General features: G+C 45.3%; 1 protein-coding gene across 4 annotated transcripts in view; it reads right to left on the minus strand.

The window, feature by feature from the left end:
- Nucleotides 1–17,584, minus strand: part of fbln2 (fibulin 2) — a 235,781-nt gene that overhangs the window by 46,484 nt on the left and 171,713 nt on the right. For all 4 annotated transcript variants that reach the window (XM_078209667.1, XM_078209664.1, XM_078209665.1 and 1 more), the window contains 4 exons: nt 16,095–16,184; nt 10,771–10,872; nt 10,404–10,541; nt 5,515–5,649 (listed from right to left, as the gene is read on the minus strand). In XM_078209667.1, the coding sequence (XP_078065793.1) occupies nt 5,515–5,649; nt 10,404–10,541; nt 10,771–10,872; nt 16,095–16,184 (465 nt within the window). The remainder of the gene's footprint in view (nt 1–5,514; nt 5,650–10,403; nt 10,542–10,770; nt 10,873–16,094; nt 16,185–17,584) is intronic.

The raw sequence follows: 17,584 nt of genomic DNA on the forward strand, positions 1-17,584 counted from the left end.
GGATTAAACACTCTGATGGGATTACCCAGGGATCTGTTCTAGCCCAACCCTTTACAATCTCTATATCAGCCTGGAACCCTGATGCGCTATCAATAAGGTGAAAGACTACCGGTGTGCCAATACAAGTGTAGGCTTTTATTCACAACAGGATCAGGAGCAGATCCCAACAAGTAACCGACTTGGACTGAACAAGGGGGAGGAGACAGCCACCTTTATACTAGGTGCCGAGGGGAGGAACCAAACTGGAAGGGGGTGTGTCCAGGTATGACAAACACACACAAAGGTGGTCCATATAGGACAAAGTCACAACTGAGGTCCACCACAAACCCTGCCTCAGAAGTTCATCTATGCTGACAATATCTGCTGTGCCTCTCAACTTTGGACATTTTCTAAACTAGAGGCAACACTAAATGTTGCAAATCTGGCCAACTATTGTAAGATATGGCACTGTGCCTCATCGCAGCAACAAACTGTCTCAAGTATATCCCATGTCCATAATGACAGCACCAAGAGAGAACTCAGCATCTCCTTGAACAATGGCAAGAGGCTGAATCACGAACAACATCCTGTTTATTTTGCTGTCATCCTTGACCAAACAGTGACATACAAAAAACATCTGAGCAAAACGGCAGCAAAAATCAAAATGCAAAACAACCACCTCAGCAAACTTGCTGCCTCTTCATGGGGCACAGATGCTCAAATATTAAGGACCCACGGTGGTCTCACGGAAGCTGACTGAGGTCAGGGAGACAGAACAGCTGCTGGAGAAAGTGTCGGGCATTTTCCTTGACTATGTTGGGATTCTAGGGGACTATAACATGGTAGTAAATAGCTTTTCCTTGGTCCCTTGTTAATAGAAGCTGCCCAAACTAAAGTTAAGGTACAGGCAATCCCTGAAGGCACGCTGGCACAGTGGTTAGCACTGCTGCCTCACAGTGCCAGGGATCCGGGTTCAATTCCAACCTCGGGTCCCTGTCTGGAGTTTGCTCATTCTCCCCGTGTCTTCCACTCTGGGTGCTCCGGTTTCCTCCCACAGTCCGAAAGATGTGCTGGTTAGGTTGATTGGCCATGCTAAATTGCCCTTAACATCAGGGGGATTAGCAGGGTAAATACATGGGGTTATAGGGATAGGGCCTGGGTGAGATTGTTGTCGGTGCAGGCTCGATGGGCCGAACGGCCTCCTTCTGCACTGTAGAGATTTTATGGATTCTATGGATTTGATACATAGAATCCAATGGTGCTGACGAGGCACTGGAGACCTCTTTACAGACCTGCAAATGAGGAGTAGACAGTGATCCACCAAAGAGTGGTGCCACTGAGATACTGTCAGGGAAAATATTAAGGTGGGCACATGAAATCCTGATGGCTGGGCATGCCGGTTTATGCAAAACTCCAGGCCTGCTTCAGCCAGCATTTTTACTGGCCACACCTCCGCAAAGATGTAGTAACGTTTTGCAGAACCTGCCACACCTGCCAGGTTGTGGTAAAACCCCAGTCTGAAATCGAATCTGTACCTATGATTCCCATGCCGGCTTTTGGGGAACCATTCAGCAATGTGTAAGTGGGGCCCCTCCCCAAAACAAGAGGGAAATACCAATACATCATTACTATCATGGATGTGGCTATCTGGCTCCCAGAGGCTGTTCCCCTGAAAAGCGTATCTGCCAAAATAGTGGTGGTGGGAATTAACACAATTCTTTATCTAATATAGGCTGCCTGCTGAGCTCCAGTCAGATCAGGGCTCAAACTGCATGTCCCAACTATTCCTGAAAGTCATGGGTAATGTGGGTGTGACCCAGCTGAAGTCTTCAGCGTCTCACCCGCAGTTGCAGGAGGTGCGAGAACAATATAATCAGGTCCTAAAAACAATGGCAAATTGCCATAAATAACCCCATGACTGGGATAAAGGACTAGGTTTCCTTCTGTTTCCTACCAAACACTCATCTAAAATACACTGGTTTTACTCCATTTGAATTGGTTTATAGGCTCCAAGTGAGAGGTCCTCTGAAACTAATTTTTAGAACAGCAAGTGGCAGCCTCATGTTTGACTACGTAACTTAGGGCTGTTATAGAATCCGACAGTGCAGAAGGTGACCATTCAGCCCATCGAGTCTGCATCAACCACAATCTCACCCAGGCCCTATCCCCATAACCCCATGCATTTACCCTAGCTAGTCCTCTTGACACTAAGGGCAGTTTAACATGGCCAATCCACCTTTGGACTGTAGGAGGAAACCGCAGCACCCAGAGGAAACCCACACAGACATGGGGAGAATGTGCAGACTCCTCACAGACAGTGACCCAAGCCGGGTATCGAACCCGGGTCCCTGGCACTGTGAGGCAGCAGTGCTAACCACTGCGCCACCGTGTCGCCCACTGTGTTCAGCAAGTGACTCATGAGAGCCTGGGATGTGGCTCAAGAGCAATCATAGAATCGTACAGCGCAGAAGAGACCCTTCAGCCCATCAAATCCGCACCAGCACATTAGCAACACCTGAACTCCCACCTAATCCCATCTGTCAGCACTTGGCCCATTGCCTTGAAATCTCCCAAACTGCTTTGGATAAAGCAATTGGCACATCATAACATTCAAGACTGGGCAAAGTGATAGTCAATGGGATTAGGGCGGGGTCAGGTGTTCCTTGCGCGTCAGTGCGGGCTCGATGGGCTGAAGGGCCTCTTCAGCACTGTAGAATTCTATGATTCTATGAATAGGCAAACATGCCAGGGCTCGAATCTTTCAACCAGGAGACGATGTGCTAATGCTGCTACAAATACTGGGTGAACCCCTAAGAGCCCAGGTTAGTGGCCCATACAGGGTAGGAAATAAGCCTGGCGGGGGCCAACTATCTAATCGACACCCCAGATTGCAGGAAAAGACCATGGCTGTGTCATATGAACATGATTAAACAATCTCACCACTGAAAAAGGTACAAGCAATAGTACAGTTTCTCATTCTCACCAGAAAACAGGACTACCTGAGGTTTTCAGGAATGTGTGGGTTCTGCCGTAAGTTCGTCCCAAGCCTCCACATGGTAGCTGCCCCACTGACAGATCCAATACAGAACAAAGCAAAAATAGCATGGACCGAGAAATGTCAGACAGCTTTTGAGAAGCTGAAAGGTGTAAATGCAATGTCTTCAACATCTGACTTCATCCAAGAAACCAGCTAACCCAAACCGGCTGCGGCATTTAAAACCTACGCCAATCAAGAACACTTAGAATCATCGAATCCCACTGTACAGAAGGAGGCCATTTGGCCCATCGAGTCTGCATCGACCACAATCCCACACAGGCCCTATCCCTACAACCCCATGCATTTACCCTAGCTAGTCCCCCTGACATTAATGGGCAATTTAGCATGGCCAATCTACCTAACCCGCACATCTTTGGATTGTGGGAGGAAACCGGAGCACCCGGAGGAAACCCACGCAGACACAGGGAGAATATGCAAACTCCAAACAGTCACCCAAGCCAGGAATCGAACCCGGGTCCCTGGCACTGTGAGACAGCAGTGCTAACTACTGTGCCACCGTGCCAGCCATTTATTTGGACTCTAACTCCCCGTGATTGTATATCTGTGTGTGTGGAAGTGTATTTAAATAGATAAACACATTCTGATTTGGAAAAGGCATTTCCTCATGAAAAAGAAACCTAAACCTTAGTTATTACCAACAACGGAGTTTGAACAGAGGGAAGCCAAGTCACCCCTTCTCAACTGGTCAGAACTATAGTTACCCAATTTAGGGCTGTTAGATTTTATTCTTCATCCATCTCAATCAGCACAGTTGTAATGTGCAGAACATAAGACCATAAGACCATAAGACATAGGAGCAGAATTAGGCCACTCGGTCCATCGAGTCTGCTCTGCCATTCAATCATGGCTGATATTTTTCTCATCCCCATGACCCCTGATCCCCTTATTAATCAAGAACCTATCTATCTCTGTCTTAAAGACACTCAATGACCTGGCCTCCACAGCCTTCTGCGACAAAGAGTTCCACAGATTCACCACTCTCTGGCTGAAGAAATTCCTCCTCATCTCTGTTTTAAAGGATCGTCCCTTTAGCCTGAGGTTGTGCCCTCTGGTTCTAGTTTTTCCTACTAGTGGAAACATCCTCTCCACGTCTACCCTATCCAGGCCTCACAGTATCCTATAAGTTTCAATAAGATCCCCCTCATCCTTCTAAACACCACCGAGTACAGACTCAGAGCCCTCAACTGTTCCTCATACGACAAGCTCTTCATTCCAGGGATCATTCTTTGAACCTCCTCCGGACCCTTTCCAAGGCCAGCACATCCTTCCTCAGATATGGGGCCCAAAACTGTCCACAATACTCCAAATGGGGTCTGACCAGAGCTGTATACAGCCTCAGAAGTACATCCCTGCTCTTGTATTCTTGCCCTCTCGACATGAATGCTAACATTGCATTTGCATTCCTAACTCCGACTGAACCTACACGTTAACCTTAAGAGAATCTTGATCAATGACTCCCAAGTCCCTTTGTGTTTCTGATTTCTTAAGCATTTTCCCATTTAGAAAATAGTCTATGTCTCCATTCAGCCTTCCAAAGAGCATAACTTCACACTTTTCCACATTGTATTCAACCTGCCACTTCTTTGCCCACTCTCCTAACCTGTCCAAGTCCTTCTGTAGCCCCCCTGCTTCCTCAATACTACCTGTCCCTCGACATGTCTTTGTATCATCTGCAAACTTAGCAACAGTGCCTTCAGTGATGGAGGGTGACCTCAATGTGACGACAGGACATGGTTTCCACAAGAACTGCAAAGTTGCCACCCTATCGATGTTGTCATTGACAGATGTACCCGCAACAGGTAGATTAATGAGCCAAGTAGGGTGGCACAGTCGTTGGCACTGCTGCCTCACAGTGCCAGGGACCCAGTTTCGATTCCCAGCTTGGGTCACTGTCTGTGTGGAGTTTGCACATTCTCCCTCTGTCTGCGTGGATTTCCTCCGGGTGCTCCAGTTTCCTCCCACAGTCCAAAGGTACGCAGGTTTGGTGCATTGGCCATGCTAAATTCTCCCTCAGTGTACCCGAACAGGCGCCGGTGACTGGGAGATTTTCACAATAAATTCATTGCAGTGTTAATGTAAGTCTACATGTGACTAATAAATAAATAATAATAATGTGTCCCCCAGTCCGGGTAGCTCTATCCTCCAGTAATGAAGCAGTGGTGATACTATCAAGCTACTATGAGTGATGGGCAATGCAGTGCCCAGAGTACATTGTTGGTATCCTCAGTGATTCCTCCAAGTGGTGTTCTGGGTCATATGGCAAAAAGATAAATACCTTTAAACTGTCTGGAAATTCTCAATCCAACAGGAGGGGAGTGAACTCAAATATTTTTTGGATTATTTGTCCTAGCCTCTGGATTATTAGTCCAGTAAATAACTGCTACATTACCACACACGATAAATATATATACATTAAAGAAAAAAAGTCAACAGATTAAGAAAGTTAAACGTCAAAGTACTTCGGACTTGTTACAAACCTTGGCAGTGATCATCCGTTTGTTCGTAGCCTGTTCCACAAATAATCGTTTTCTGGCATCGAAAGGAACCAATTGTATTAATACAGATTTCCCCAAATTTGCAGCTTTGGGTCGCCAACAGACACTCATTAATATCTGCAGGAAAACGTGACAAAGCACAACTGTCACCAAGTTAAAGATGCTCGTGTTTCCATTTCTAAACTTACAAATAAATCCATCATGAGAAATAAATGTGGGATTGTTTATGTTTAAGCTCTGAAGTTAGTAAACCATATCAAAGCTAATATTTAAGCATAGATAAAGGTACGTTAGTGATGGAGGAGGCAGTACCCATTTGTCTGTGCTTTCAGATGGATACATCAGCTGTATAAACAGCACACTGCATGAATGCTACAAGCCCCTCTGCACGTGCTATGCATGATTCACATATTACTGTTAGTTTCTAATGGAGTTTTTGTGTAGTTCCAAGTCAGCAACCGGGTACTTTTTAAACATATTACAGTCTGGCATTGAACAATATGAGTCAGACTAAATGGACTGTAAAAGATAATGTCATAGGTCAGGCTGTGTTTTAGAAACGAAACGCAACAGACTGTAAAAGATTTAGTCTATAGAGGCTTCCATCTCGGGTGCTACAACTCCGTGAAAGTTATTCCGACAGTAAATGTTTCTCACACATATAAGATCCAAATTCACAGGCTTGATTCCACATGTTGTGGGCACAGATGCACATCAGTATTTTACTGTGTACATGCGCGTGAAATACACGCTTAAGTCATCAACATATTAGAATTAGTCAAGAAATAAATTGCAGCGTACACAGAACAAGAATGAATATAATAAAAGATCCAATTATTTCCAAATCTGATGACTGCTGCAGTCAGCAAGGACTCAGCAAGCAGCCATCTGGCATTGAAATCTGTTCAGGCTGTTTACAGAGAAACTTCAGATAATACAGTAATAATGAGCTTGGGCGTGGAGTGAGCGCAGACTGGAGTCATATACCACTGCTGGTCTGACAAAGAGCAGAAAATAATAAAAATGAAAGGCATGACACTTGCATTCATTGATTCTTTGCCTTAAGCACAAGTAGGTAAAACTGGAAAAGCTTTATTTGGCATATTCACAAATCATACTTAAACCTCAACAACATTTAATTCTTATTCATTAATTTGTACAATAAGGAAATGTTGGTGCCATTCTTCCATGTGGCTGACTGTGGATGGCTTTGAGAAGGGCCTTCTGTACTCTGCACATAGCATGTCTAATGTAAGGTACGTAAAAGTCAGGTGCTGACAAATGTTTATGGCTTTGTTATGCTTAATTTGCTTTAAAAAAATGGCCTTGTGCTAGGAAGAAACCAATACTGGGAATTACTTCACAGTGCACAGTCCAAATAAGAGCGAAAGCATTTCTCATTCTGCAGCTGAAACAACCAGAGAACTGTGATTTGCATCGCTGTATAACTCACTTGGTAAAATAAACATGCTTGCAATTTGCAGTAATTGAACTTAGCAGAGTTGAAATTACAATGCAAAGGCAAATGAATCCCTCCTCAGTTTCTTTGGTGAAACGATTTTGCAATACCGCTGTAATACCAGGATCAAGATGATTAAAACCAGATGGGTGGCCAGAGTCATGTGGAAACATTTTTATTTCCCTCTCCGTGAGGTCACAGTTATTTGTCTACATGGACTGGAACAACTACCCTTATATTAGTCAGCTTGCAGATTCCACAACTGAAATTAATGCACCCCACCTTATTAACCATCCCCACTGCAAGCCCAGGTGCAACCTTTTCCCTGCATTAAAGTGATGGCAGCTCGTGTTAATAATAAGTGCCGCTCTGATACAAAAATGTCAATCCATTTAAATTGCAAGCAAAGACCCACACACGGTGCTCCAGTTCCAGACTCAAGTCCCAACTACATTTGATTCTTGTTCAGTAATCTGTGAAGTGCTGAAACATTGGTGTTCATTCCCCATTCGGCAGACAGCTGACCACTATTCCATATTGTTGAACACCCAATCTGGTGTTAATCAACCTGGCGTTACAGCAGTATTGCAAAATTCTTTTTTTTGAACCAGAATAGTTGTGAAGAGATTTACCCCTTTCCCATTTTTGAATCAATGCAAATCAATGCTACTTTTAATAAGTCGGTGATGCTGCAGTTCTGTCCGTACACCAGCAAAGTGATTAGCATTGGTTTTATTAATGTTCAACTGCTGTAATAAATTTTCAACAAGTTTATAATCAAGCAAGTGTAGCTAAGGATTCACACAATACCTCTATTTCTGTTAAATCAACCATGTTTATGATTAATCCTTATTTAGTGAATTTTCAAGTGAAGAGTTACCACTGAAAGAGCTGGGAGCCATCTCATATGTATTAAAACTTCAACCGCACCCTTAATATTCCCGATTAATTGAAATGTAAAATGTGCGGCCTCATAAGAACAATAAAAATTGATTCGGTTAGCAAAGCTTTTTAATTAAGTTGTGTAGCAAGAGTATTGAATGGCTGACTGTAATAAGTTACATGTTTTCATTTGTGAGGTGATCATTTCTCATTCCCAATTTTATCAACTATTGATTTGTTCAGTCAATTGATTCAGAGACATGTTTATCACAACTGCATTAGAAAGGAAGCACAGTAACGGGGATGATGTGCAGTGAGAGGCCCGGATTTTCGTTGAGCAGTGAAGCTTGGCATTCACTGTGGACTGCCCAAGAAAACACTTACCCTGTCCATAGGCAGTGGTGAGAACTTCCGCTTCTTCTTGATGCAGGGCCTAACATTGAGAGAATCATCGAGGGGCTCCAGCACATGGGTGGCGAAGCCATTCCCCCTTTGAAGTCATGAGCTGAAGTCATGGCCCCCTGAGGTCAGGCTTCAGCTCCATGACTGGGAAACTTTTATGAATGGTTTGTTTTTTTTAAAGATTTTTGAACAGTTATGACACTTTTTGAAATTGTTATAAACTTCTAAATAAATGAATATCTTCTTGAGCAGCATCCTCAATTGGGTAGCATTCCCCGCCCCCACCCCCCGGCCCTGCCCCGCCCCGCCCAGCCCAATCTTCCTGTCATAGAATAGAATCATAGAATCCCTGCAGAAGGGGGCCATTCAGCCCATCGACTCTGCATCGACCACAATGCCACCCAGGCCCTATTCCTGTAGCCCCACATATTTACCCTGCCATTCCCTTGATACTAGGGTCAATTTAGCATGGCCAATCAACCTAACCCACACACCTTTGGTTTGTGGGAGGAAATCGGAGCACTCGGAGGAAACCCACGCAGACACAGGGAAAATGTGCAAACTCCACACAGACAGTGACCCAAGGCCGGAATTGAACCCGGGTCCCTGGTGCTGAGAGGCAGCAGTGCTAACCACTGTGCCACTATACCTGTCAAGACCACCAATCTCATCATGAGGCCCCCGACCTGCCAACTGCTCCCACCAGGTCTCTGTTTTCCCCTCCCCCCTCTACCACCCTCCAATCCCAACCATGAGGCTTCCAGTTCCACCCTGCTGCACTCCCAGGCACATTAGCTTCCCTGCCACATGGCCTTCAACAGCACTGCTCAGTCCTGCACTCAGCCCTATCTTCCGATCTCCCCCACCCCCTCCAAAACTCTGACTTTCCCACCCCGCAGTTCATCTAATTGATCGACCCCCCCCCCCCTTGCCCCCAGGATTGACCTCTCATCCATCCCGAATGACTCACCCAATCGCCTGCCCACCTCTTCCCCTACCTGTCCCCAATTAACCCCACTCCCGAGCATGTGCTTGCCTGTTCCTGCAGCCTTCACCAACCAGCTCCCTGCCCGACTGGAGGCACAGCCTGAAAATCAGACTGGCCTCAGGACAAAGAAACCCATCAATGGCGTTACGGATACTTAAAACTCCACAAAATGTGAGGGAACCGCAAATTGCAAGTTCCGCATCTAATTTCTGACTGACTTACAGGTCAGTCAAGTAAAAGATCCCCCTCCAAGAATCTGCTAATTTATCAAGGAGCAGCATTTACCAGTAGAACATGAAAACCTGACATACGGTCGTCAGCTTCCAGGAATCTAAATTTCAACAGCATTGGTATGAAAGCAGCTCTTAACAATGTGTGTAAAGCGTATCACAACAGTGTTGTCCGCTGTGGTTAACATTGCTGCCTCACAACACCAGGGTTCGATTCCCGGCTTGGGTCACTGTCTGTGTGGAGTTTGCACGTTCTCCCTGTGTCTGCGTGGGTTTCCTCCCACAGTCTGAAAGACATGCTGGTTAGGTGCATTGACCATGTTAAATTCTCCCTCAGTGTACCCGAACAGGCGCCAAAGTGTGATGACTAGGGGATTTTCACAGTAACTTCATTGCAGTGTTAATGTAAGCTTACTTGTGACACTAATAAATAAACTTTTGTTAGTCTACACATCAGGCTGAGAATAGACAGGATTGACCATTATTCAAAAAGAAGTAATTCATGCAATCGTTAATAAGCTCAGGCCATCCCATATTTGTTTCATAGCCAAGGAAGTATTTTTTTAAGAGCACTCACTATCGTAATGTAGAAATCCGACAATAAAGAGTTTCTGGGGTTCAATCTCTGTGGAGTGTTCAAAATCTCCACATCTCCTGCCATAACATAGCCGTGAATACCAACCATTACCAGGACCATAAAGGGTCATTTAAGATCATTATCCAGGCTTCCCACTGATCTTCCGCCAGAGTTACCGCAGGCGATTGGGACAATCCCTGCAGAAATTCCAGTCGGCTGTGTCTTGATCTGATATATCCAATCCCAAGTAGAACAGCAGCCTTCGATCCTGATAAGTACATAAGCTGCAGACAATGCTTTGAATAACACAAGCAATGGGCGTTCTGTTCTTACCTACACATTTGTCATTGGCATTTCGGATAAAGCCAGTCTCACAGATCTTTGCAGGGACACACTGGAATGATCCTTGAGTGTTCACACAGGAGTCGTCTCTCGAACAGTTGTGTGAGTCCATTACACATTCATCCACATCTAGGATCAGTAAATTATGGCACACATTATTTTAAATTACAGCATCGTTAAATACTTACATGCAAGTGTATAAACTGTCTGCATCACATTTGTTAATGACGTACAGTCTGCCTTTACAACCTCCAGCAAAGAAATTCAAATATAACAATTTGACATCAACTAACCAAAGATGCCCAACTTCTTATATCTTTTATCTTTAATATTCTGCGGGATGTGAACATGCGTTTACCTTCACATGAGAAATGATCTGGCATCAGTCTGTAACCAGAGAAACAGGAACAAAGAATATCCTCTCCAATGTGTGCGCAGTAGTGCATACATGGACTGGCATCTGTAAGAAATAACTTTTATTTCAAATGGAAGAGAAGAATAGACAATGGTGGGAGGCCCCAGGTTTCCTTGTTGGACCTGGAAGAGCACTCCTCTTCTGTTTAGACCACAAGACAATCATAAAAAAAATGTCGAAAGGTTTATTTGTTCCAATCTCTAGAATCATAGAATCCCTACAGTGCAGAAGGAGGCCATTTGGCCCATCGTGTCTGCACCGACTCTCCGACAGAGCATCCCACCCTGGCCCAGCCCTGGCCCAATCCTTGTAACGCCACATATTTATCCCACTAATCCCCCCCTAACCTACATATCTTGGGACACTAAGGGACAATTTAGAATGGCTAATCCACCTAACCTGCACATCTTTGGACTGTGGGAGGAAAGTGGAGCACCCGGAGGAAACGCAGACACGGGGAAAACATGCAACCTCCACACAGACAGTCATCCAAGGCTGGGATCGAACCTGAGTCCCTGGTGCTGTGAGGCAGCAGTGCTAACCAGGCCACCCTGGGCCTGACACTTCTCTCTGGTGAGCCTTGCACTGTCCATGGGTCTTGCTGCTGAATTTTATAATTACATTAGTGTCCTAATAAATGTAAGGATCCTGAATTTCATATCTTTATGAATGCCATGCTGACGCAGAGGGAGAATGTTGCGTCTAATTTAACAGTCTGCATCACCCTATTCTTTGATTTAAGTATTCGTGAATTTGGAGCATAGGAATAGAGATGTTTTACAGCAATTGTATAGAGCATTGGTGAGGCCACATCTGGAGTATTGTGTGCAGTTTTGTTGTCCTTATCTGTGGAAGGATGTCCTTGGTATAGAGGGAGTGCAGTGAAGGTTTACCAGGCTGATTCCTGGGATGGCAGATCTATCTTATGAAGGGAGACTAAGTCAGTTCGGATTATATTCACTGGAGTATAGAAGAGTGAGAGGGGATCTCATAGAAATTTATAAAATTTTAGCAGCGTTAGGTAGGGTAGATACAGAAAGAATGTTCCCGATGGTGGAAGAGCCCAGAGCTAGGGGTCATAGTTTGAGGATAAGGGGTAAATCTTTTAGAATCAATTATTAAGGAAGCAATACCAGGACATTTGGAAAGTCCAAGCGCTGTCCATCAGAGTCAGCATGGTTTTATGAAGAGCAAATCATGTTTAACTAATTTGCTAGAGTTCTTCGAAGATGTAACAAGCAAAGTGGATCATGGGGATCCTGTAGATGCAGTATATCTGGACTTCCGGAAGGCATTTGATAAGGAGCTGCACAAAAGGTTAATTCACAAGATTAGATCACATGGTATTATTAGCTTGGATAGGTGACTGGCTGATGGACAGAAGACAGAGAGTTGGGATAGGTGGGTTGTTTTCTGGATGGCAAAAAGTAATTAGTGGGGTGCCACAGGGTTTGGTCCTTAGGCCCCAGCTATTTACAATCTATAGTAATGACTTGGATACAGGGATAGAAGGCTCAATAGCCAAATTTGCAGATGACATAAAAAAGGCAGGACAGCAAGTTGCAATGAGGAAATAAGAACTCTACAAATGGATGTAGATAGGTTAGGAGAGTGGGCCAAAATGTAGCTGATGGAGTTTAACATGGAGAAGTGTGAGGTCATGCAGTTTTGTCGGAAAAATGGGAAGACAACTTATTATCGAAATGGGGAGAGATTTCGGGGTGCTCCGGTGCAGAGGGATCTGGGTGTCCTCGTTCATGAGTCACAGAAAACTAGCATGCAGGTACAGTAGATAATAAAGAAAGTGAATGGAATGTTGGCATTTATAGCTAAAGAAATAGAATATAAAGGTAAGGAAGTATTGTTGCAACTATACAAGGCATTGGTGAGGCCGCACCTGGAGTATTGTGCACAGTTTTGGTCCTCTTATTTGAGGAAAGATGTAGTGGCATTGGAGGCAGTTCAGAGGAGGTTCACTAGATTGATTCCAGAGATGAGAGGTTTGTCGGATGAAGAGAGATTGAACAGTTTAGGCCCATACTCTCTGGAAATTAGAAGAATGAGGGGAGATCAAATTGAGGCATACAAGATGATAAAAGATATGGATGAAGTAAACTTGAAGCGGATGCTTCCTCTTGTGGGGCATTCTAGGACGAGGGATCATAGTCATAGGATAAGGGGCAGCAAATTTAAAACAGAGTTGAGGAGAAACTACTTCTCCCAAAGGGTTGTGAATCTGTGGAATTTGTTACCCCAAAGTGCAGTGGATGCTGGGACAGTGAGTAAATTTAAGGAGTTGGACAGATTTTTAATTGGTAATGGGTTGAAGGGTTATGGGGAGAAGGCAGGAAAATGGGAATCAGGAGCATATGATCAAATGGCGGAGCACACTCGATGGGCCAAATGGCCTCATTCTGCTCCTATATCTTATGAACTGAGGTGAGGAGAAATTTCTTCATCCAGAGAGTGGTGGATGTGTGGAATTCACTACCACAAAAGACAGTTGAGGCCGAAACCGTATCTGATTTCAAGAAGACTTTGGGGGGGGGCGATTCTCCCATCCCCTTGCGCTGATTCTTTAGCACAGCAGGCCAGGAGATTCAAGCGGTGCCCGATTAGCATGCGCCGTGCTGGGCGCCCTGCCTGAGCGCATCTCGCAGCGCTGGGTTTCTGGCGCTGTCAGCTCCCCGCCGGAAATAGGCATGGAGCTGCATTATATATGCAACTTCAAATTTAAATAGTGGCTCCCCACTTGCAGTGAGCTGGCAGCCCAACCCTGCTGGGGTGGGGGCAACTGAGGCTCCCAGAGGGTCGGGTGCTGGGGCTGGTGCCCCCCAGGGAATTGACAACTTGGCAGTGCCAGCCTGGGCCTCCTGGCAATGCCCAAGAGGCACCTTGGCACTGCCCACCAGGCATCAGGCAGTGCCAAGGGGGCAGGGCCTGATGGGGTGGGGCGTCTGGAGGGACATGGGTGGGGGGGGATACCACTGCCACTCTGCAATTGGGCTGAGTGACAAAGGGAGGCAGGCCAGCAATCAGGGCTGGCCATGGGTTGAGGGAGGGGGGGGGGGGGTGGAGTTCGGCTTGCCGGGTGGGTCCAGACTGCTGGTGGGGGGAATCGTCGGGTTGATTGGGAGATCGGGGCTGAGGGCGAGGGGGGTGATTGATGCAGGCTGGGGGTGGGGTCAGGGCTGCCTGTAGGGGTGGGTGCGGGAATCGGGTGGGGGGGGAGGGAAATGGGAGGTGTGGGTTTGAGGCTGGACCCAGGCATGTTTGGGGGGCCAGCGATCTGGCCATGGTGAGGTGTGGGGGGAAGGGGGTTGCACGGCCAGCGATGCGGGGGTCGCAGGGCTGGCCAGCGATCGGGAGACCAGCAGACAGGCTCTGAGAGATCGGCGCATGCACAGTGACCCGCTCAGTGCTATGCAGCCAGCCTCTCCAGCGGGGATAGGCCTCGCCCACAGCTTTTCAACAGGATTTACGCCAGTGCATTGTGCAGTGCACAAAGTATGGGAGATTCATTTTTAAACTCCCACTGAAAAAACAGCGCGATTTATTTCAGTTTTTACACAAATTCGACACTTAGAATTTTTTGCGAGAATTGCCCCTAGATATGGCTCTTGGGGCTAAAGTGATCAAGGGATACGTGGAGGAAAGGGGGATCAGGATATTGAATTTGATGGTCAGCCATGATCATAATGAATGGCAGAGCAGTCTCGAAGGGCCGAATGGCCTCCTCCTGCTTCTAGTTTCTATGTTTCTGGGGCCAGACAGGGGATTAGACAAGGTAGATTCAGAAAGAATGTTCCCAATGAGGGAGTGCAGAACTAGGAGGTCATAGTTTGAGGATAAGGGGTAAACCTTTTAGAACTGAGGTGAGGAGAAATTTCTTCACCCAGAGAGTGGTGAATGTGTGGGAATTCACTACCACAGAATGTAGTTGAGGCCAAAATGTTGTCTGATTTCAAGAAGAGATTAGATATAGTTCTTGGGGCTAAGGGATCAAGGGATATGGGAGGGAAGGGGGGAATCAGGATATTGAATTTGATGATCAGCCATGATCAAAATGAATGGTGGAGCAGACTTGAAGGGCTGAATGACCTACTCCTGCTTCTATTTTCTATGTTTCTATTCTTGTCATATGAAAGGGGATTAAAAGCATCCCTCTAAAGTTCTTTATCCCACTTCAATGCAATTCAAATTTGGTTAGTACCTTTCTCCAATATTTGACTATTGTGAAGACTATTTGTTTGCATATTTGCCATTGACAATGATAGTAGTACATATTCATTCCAATAACAGAAATAGCAATTCCACACCCAGGCATTAAACATTCTGGACTGTTTGTTTTAGCTACGTGGTAGGGAATGGGGAGAGAGAGGTGACAAGGTGGGAAAGTGTGCTTCTCAAGATGAAGTGTGGAAAGTTAAAGCACTGGGAAACTCATTCTTTTCCACCTTTTGCTGCATTCGTAAGAAGTCCTGAAATGTTACGCTCCCTTCCATCCACCACAGAACACAGAACACCAGCATGACATTTCTTTATGCAAGCTATCCTACCCATTGCTAAATTCAAGGGAAGTTTTAAATTCTGTAACAACTAAAACAACAGAGGACCAAACTAACTAAATTTAGGATTGTTGACATTTTCATTAGACATTCACCCATCTCTGGGGCTATATTGAATCCTAAGTTACAGAAGAAAAAAGATTTCACTTTATTCAATAGCTTTTTGGGACTTGCATAAACCCATTCTTGCTTCTTCCATGGCATGTGTTTATTAGACATGGAATCATAGAATACCTACAGTGTAGGAGGAGGCCCTTCAGCCCATCAAGCCTGCACAAACAACAATCCTACCCAGGCCCATCCTATCCCCCGCAACACAACGTATTTACCCCGCTAATCCCTCTCACACTAAGGGAGAATTTAGCCTGGCCAATCCTCAAAACCCGCACATCTTTGGACTGTGGACGGAAACCGGAGCACTCGGAGCAAACCCACACAGACATGAGGAGAATGTGCAGACTCCACACAGACAGTGACCCGAGGCTGGAATTGAACCTGGGTCCCTGGGGCTGTTAGGCAGCAATGCCAACCACTGTGCCACCGGGCCGCTTGGTGTTTCCTTTGAACATATTTCCTTTAAACACTACATATATTTTATATGCTAATAAGTGAAACAGAATTCACACCTATTAAACAACCTGTGACCCAATATGCCCTTTCTTTCAGCAAGGTTGTTTCTAAGTATGAATTTGAAAGTACCTCCACAGCGATCCACTTCAACGGGTGATCCAGTTTGTGACACTTCAGTAGTCTTTGCTTCTGTGAAATTGTTTTCCTCATCTTCATATTCTGTTTCAAAGTATGAACATATCGGCAATGAATCTTTGAAAAAAATTCTTTCATGGGATATAGGCATCGCTGGCAAGCTCAGCATTTGTTGTCCATCCCTATTTGCCCTGAATAGTTTGTGAGGCCATTTCAGAGGTCAGTTAAGAGTCAACCAGATCGCTGTGGGTCTGGAGTCATGTGTAGGCCAGACCATGTAAGGACAGCAGATTTCCTTCCCTAAAGGACATTAGTGAACCAGATGGGTCTTTACAACAATCGACAATGGTTTCACGGTCATCATTACTGAGGCTAGTTTTTAATTCCAAGTCTATTAATTGAATTTAAATTCCACAGCTGCCAGGGTGGGATTTGAACCCATGTCTGCAGAGCATTATCCTGGATTTCTGGATTACTAGTCCAGTGACATGACCACCGTGCCATCATCTCCCCCAAAATAAATACCATCTTAACATCTCACTATATTATAAATTTCAAACTTTAAAATATTCTCTATGTTACATCAGCAACTCCACCAAGAAAACTAACATTTCAAACAATCATAGAATCATTTCAGCAGAGGAGGCCATTTGGCCCATTCTGTCTGTGCTAGCTCTTTTAAGGAGCAATTTACATTCTGTCTCTTCACCTCCCTCTTCCCACATCCTGGCACTTTCCTCCTTTTCAGATGTTTAGAACATGTGGAAAATTTTACAGCACAGCGGATGGCCACTCTGCCCATTGTGTCTGCACTGGAGAAGAAGCCCTCCAGCCTGATCCCATGTTTCAGCACTTAGTCTGTAGCCTTGGAAGTTACATGACTCCTTGTCTTTTCCTCCACTGCATTGATTTAATTTATCACTCAGTGGTACACATTTGGTCGCAATATAACCAGTGGAATTTTAACCAGAAACTAGGGGGTTTGGCAAGTATCAAATACACCAGTTTTCACCAGTTTTAACTCCCAGTCCCTCCCCCAAACAGGCGTGAAAAGGCGAGTGGCAAGTGGCCAGATGTTCAGCACGCGGAAAGTAGCACTAGTGATGGATGCTTGTTGGCAATAAAATGTGTCACGGGGTGTGTTTGAAAGAGCCAAGGCCAAGAGATACTTAACTTCCCTTGTGCAGCTCAGAGGAGCATTCCTGCTCCCCCGGAACCTCAAGGAAAGTGACAAATTAGAACTTACCTCAATTGGTTTCTCCCAGCCTTCCTCTCCATGTTGTCACCCTACAGGAAAGCTGCTGTGGCTTTCCTGTAAGATGACAACGTTGCAGCCAGGGCTCAATAACATCATCAAACACCAATTGCCATATTTACAGATGAACGCTATTGGTTTTAGACAGGCCTTGGTTACAATGGCAAAGTCCCGGGTCCAGCGTTTTGGTCAAGGAATAGGGTGATGCAGGCTGTTAAATTAGATGCAG

The sequence above is a fragment of the Mustelus asterias genome, chromosome 3 (assembly GCF_964213995.1).
Source record: "Mustelus asterias chromosome 3, sMusAst1.hap1.1, whole genome shotgun sequence".
NCBI classification, from domain to species: Eukaryota; Metazoa; Chordata; class Chondrichthyes; order Carcharhiniformes; family Triakidae; genus Mustelus; species Mustelus asterias.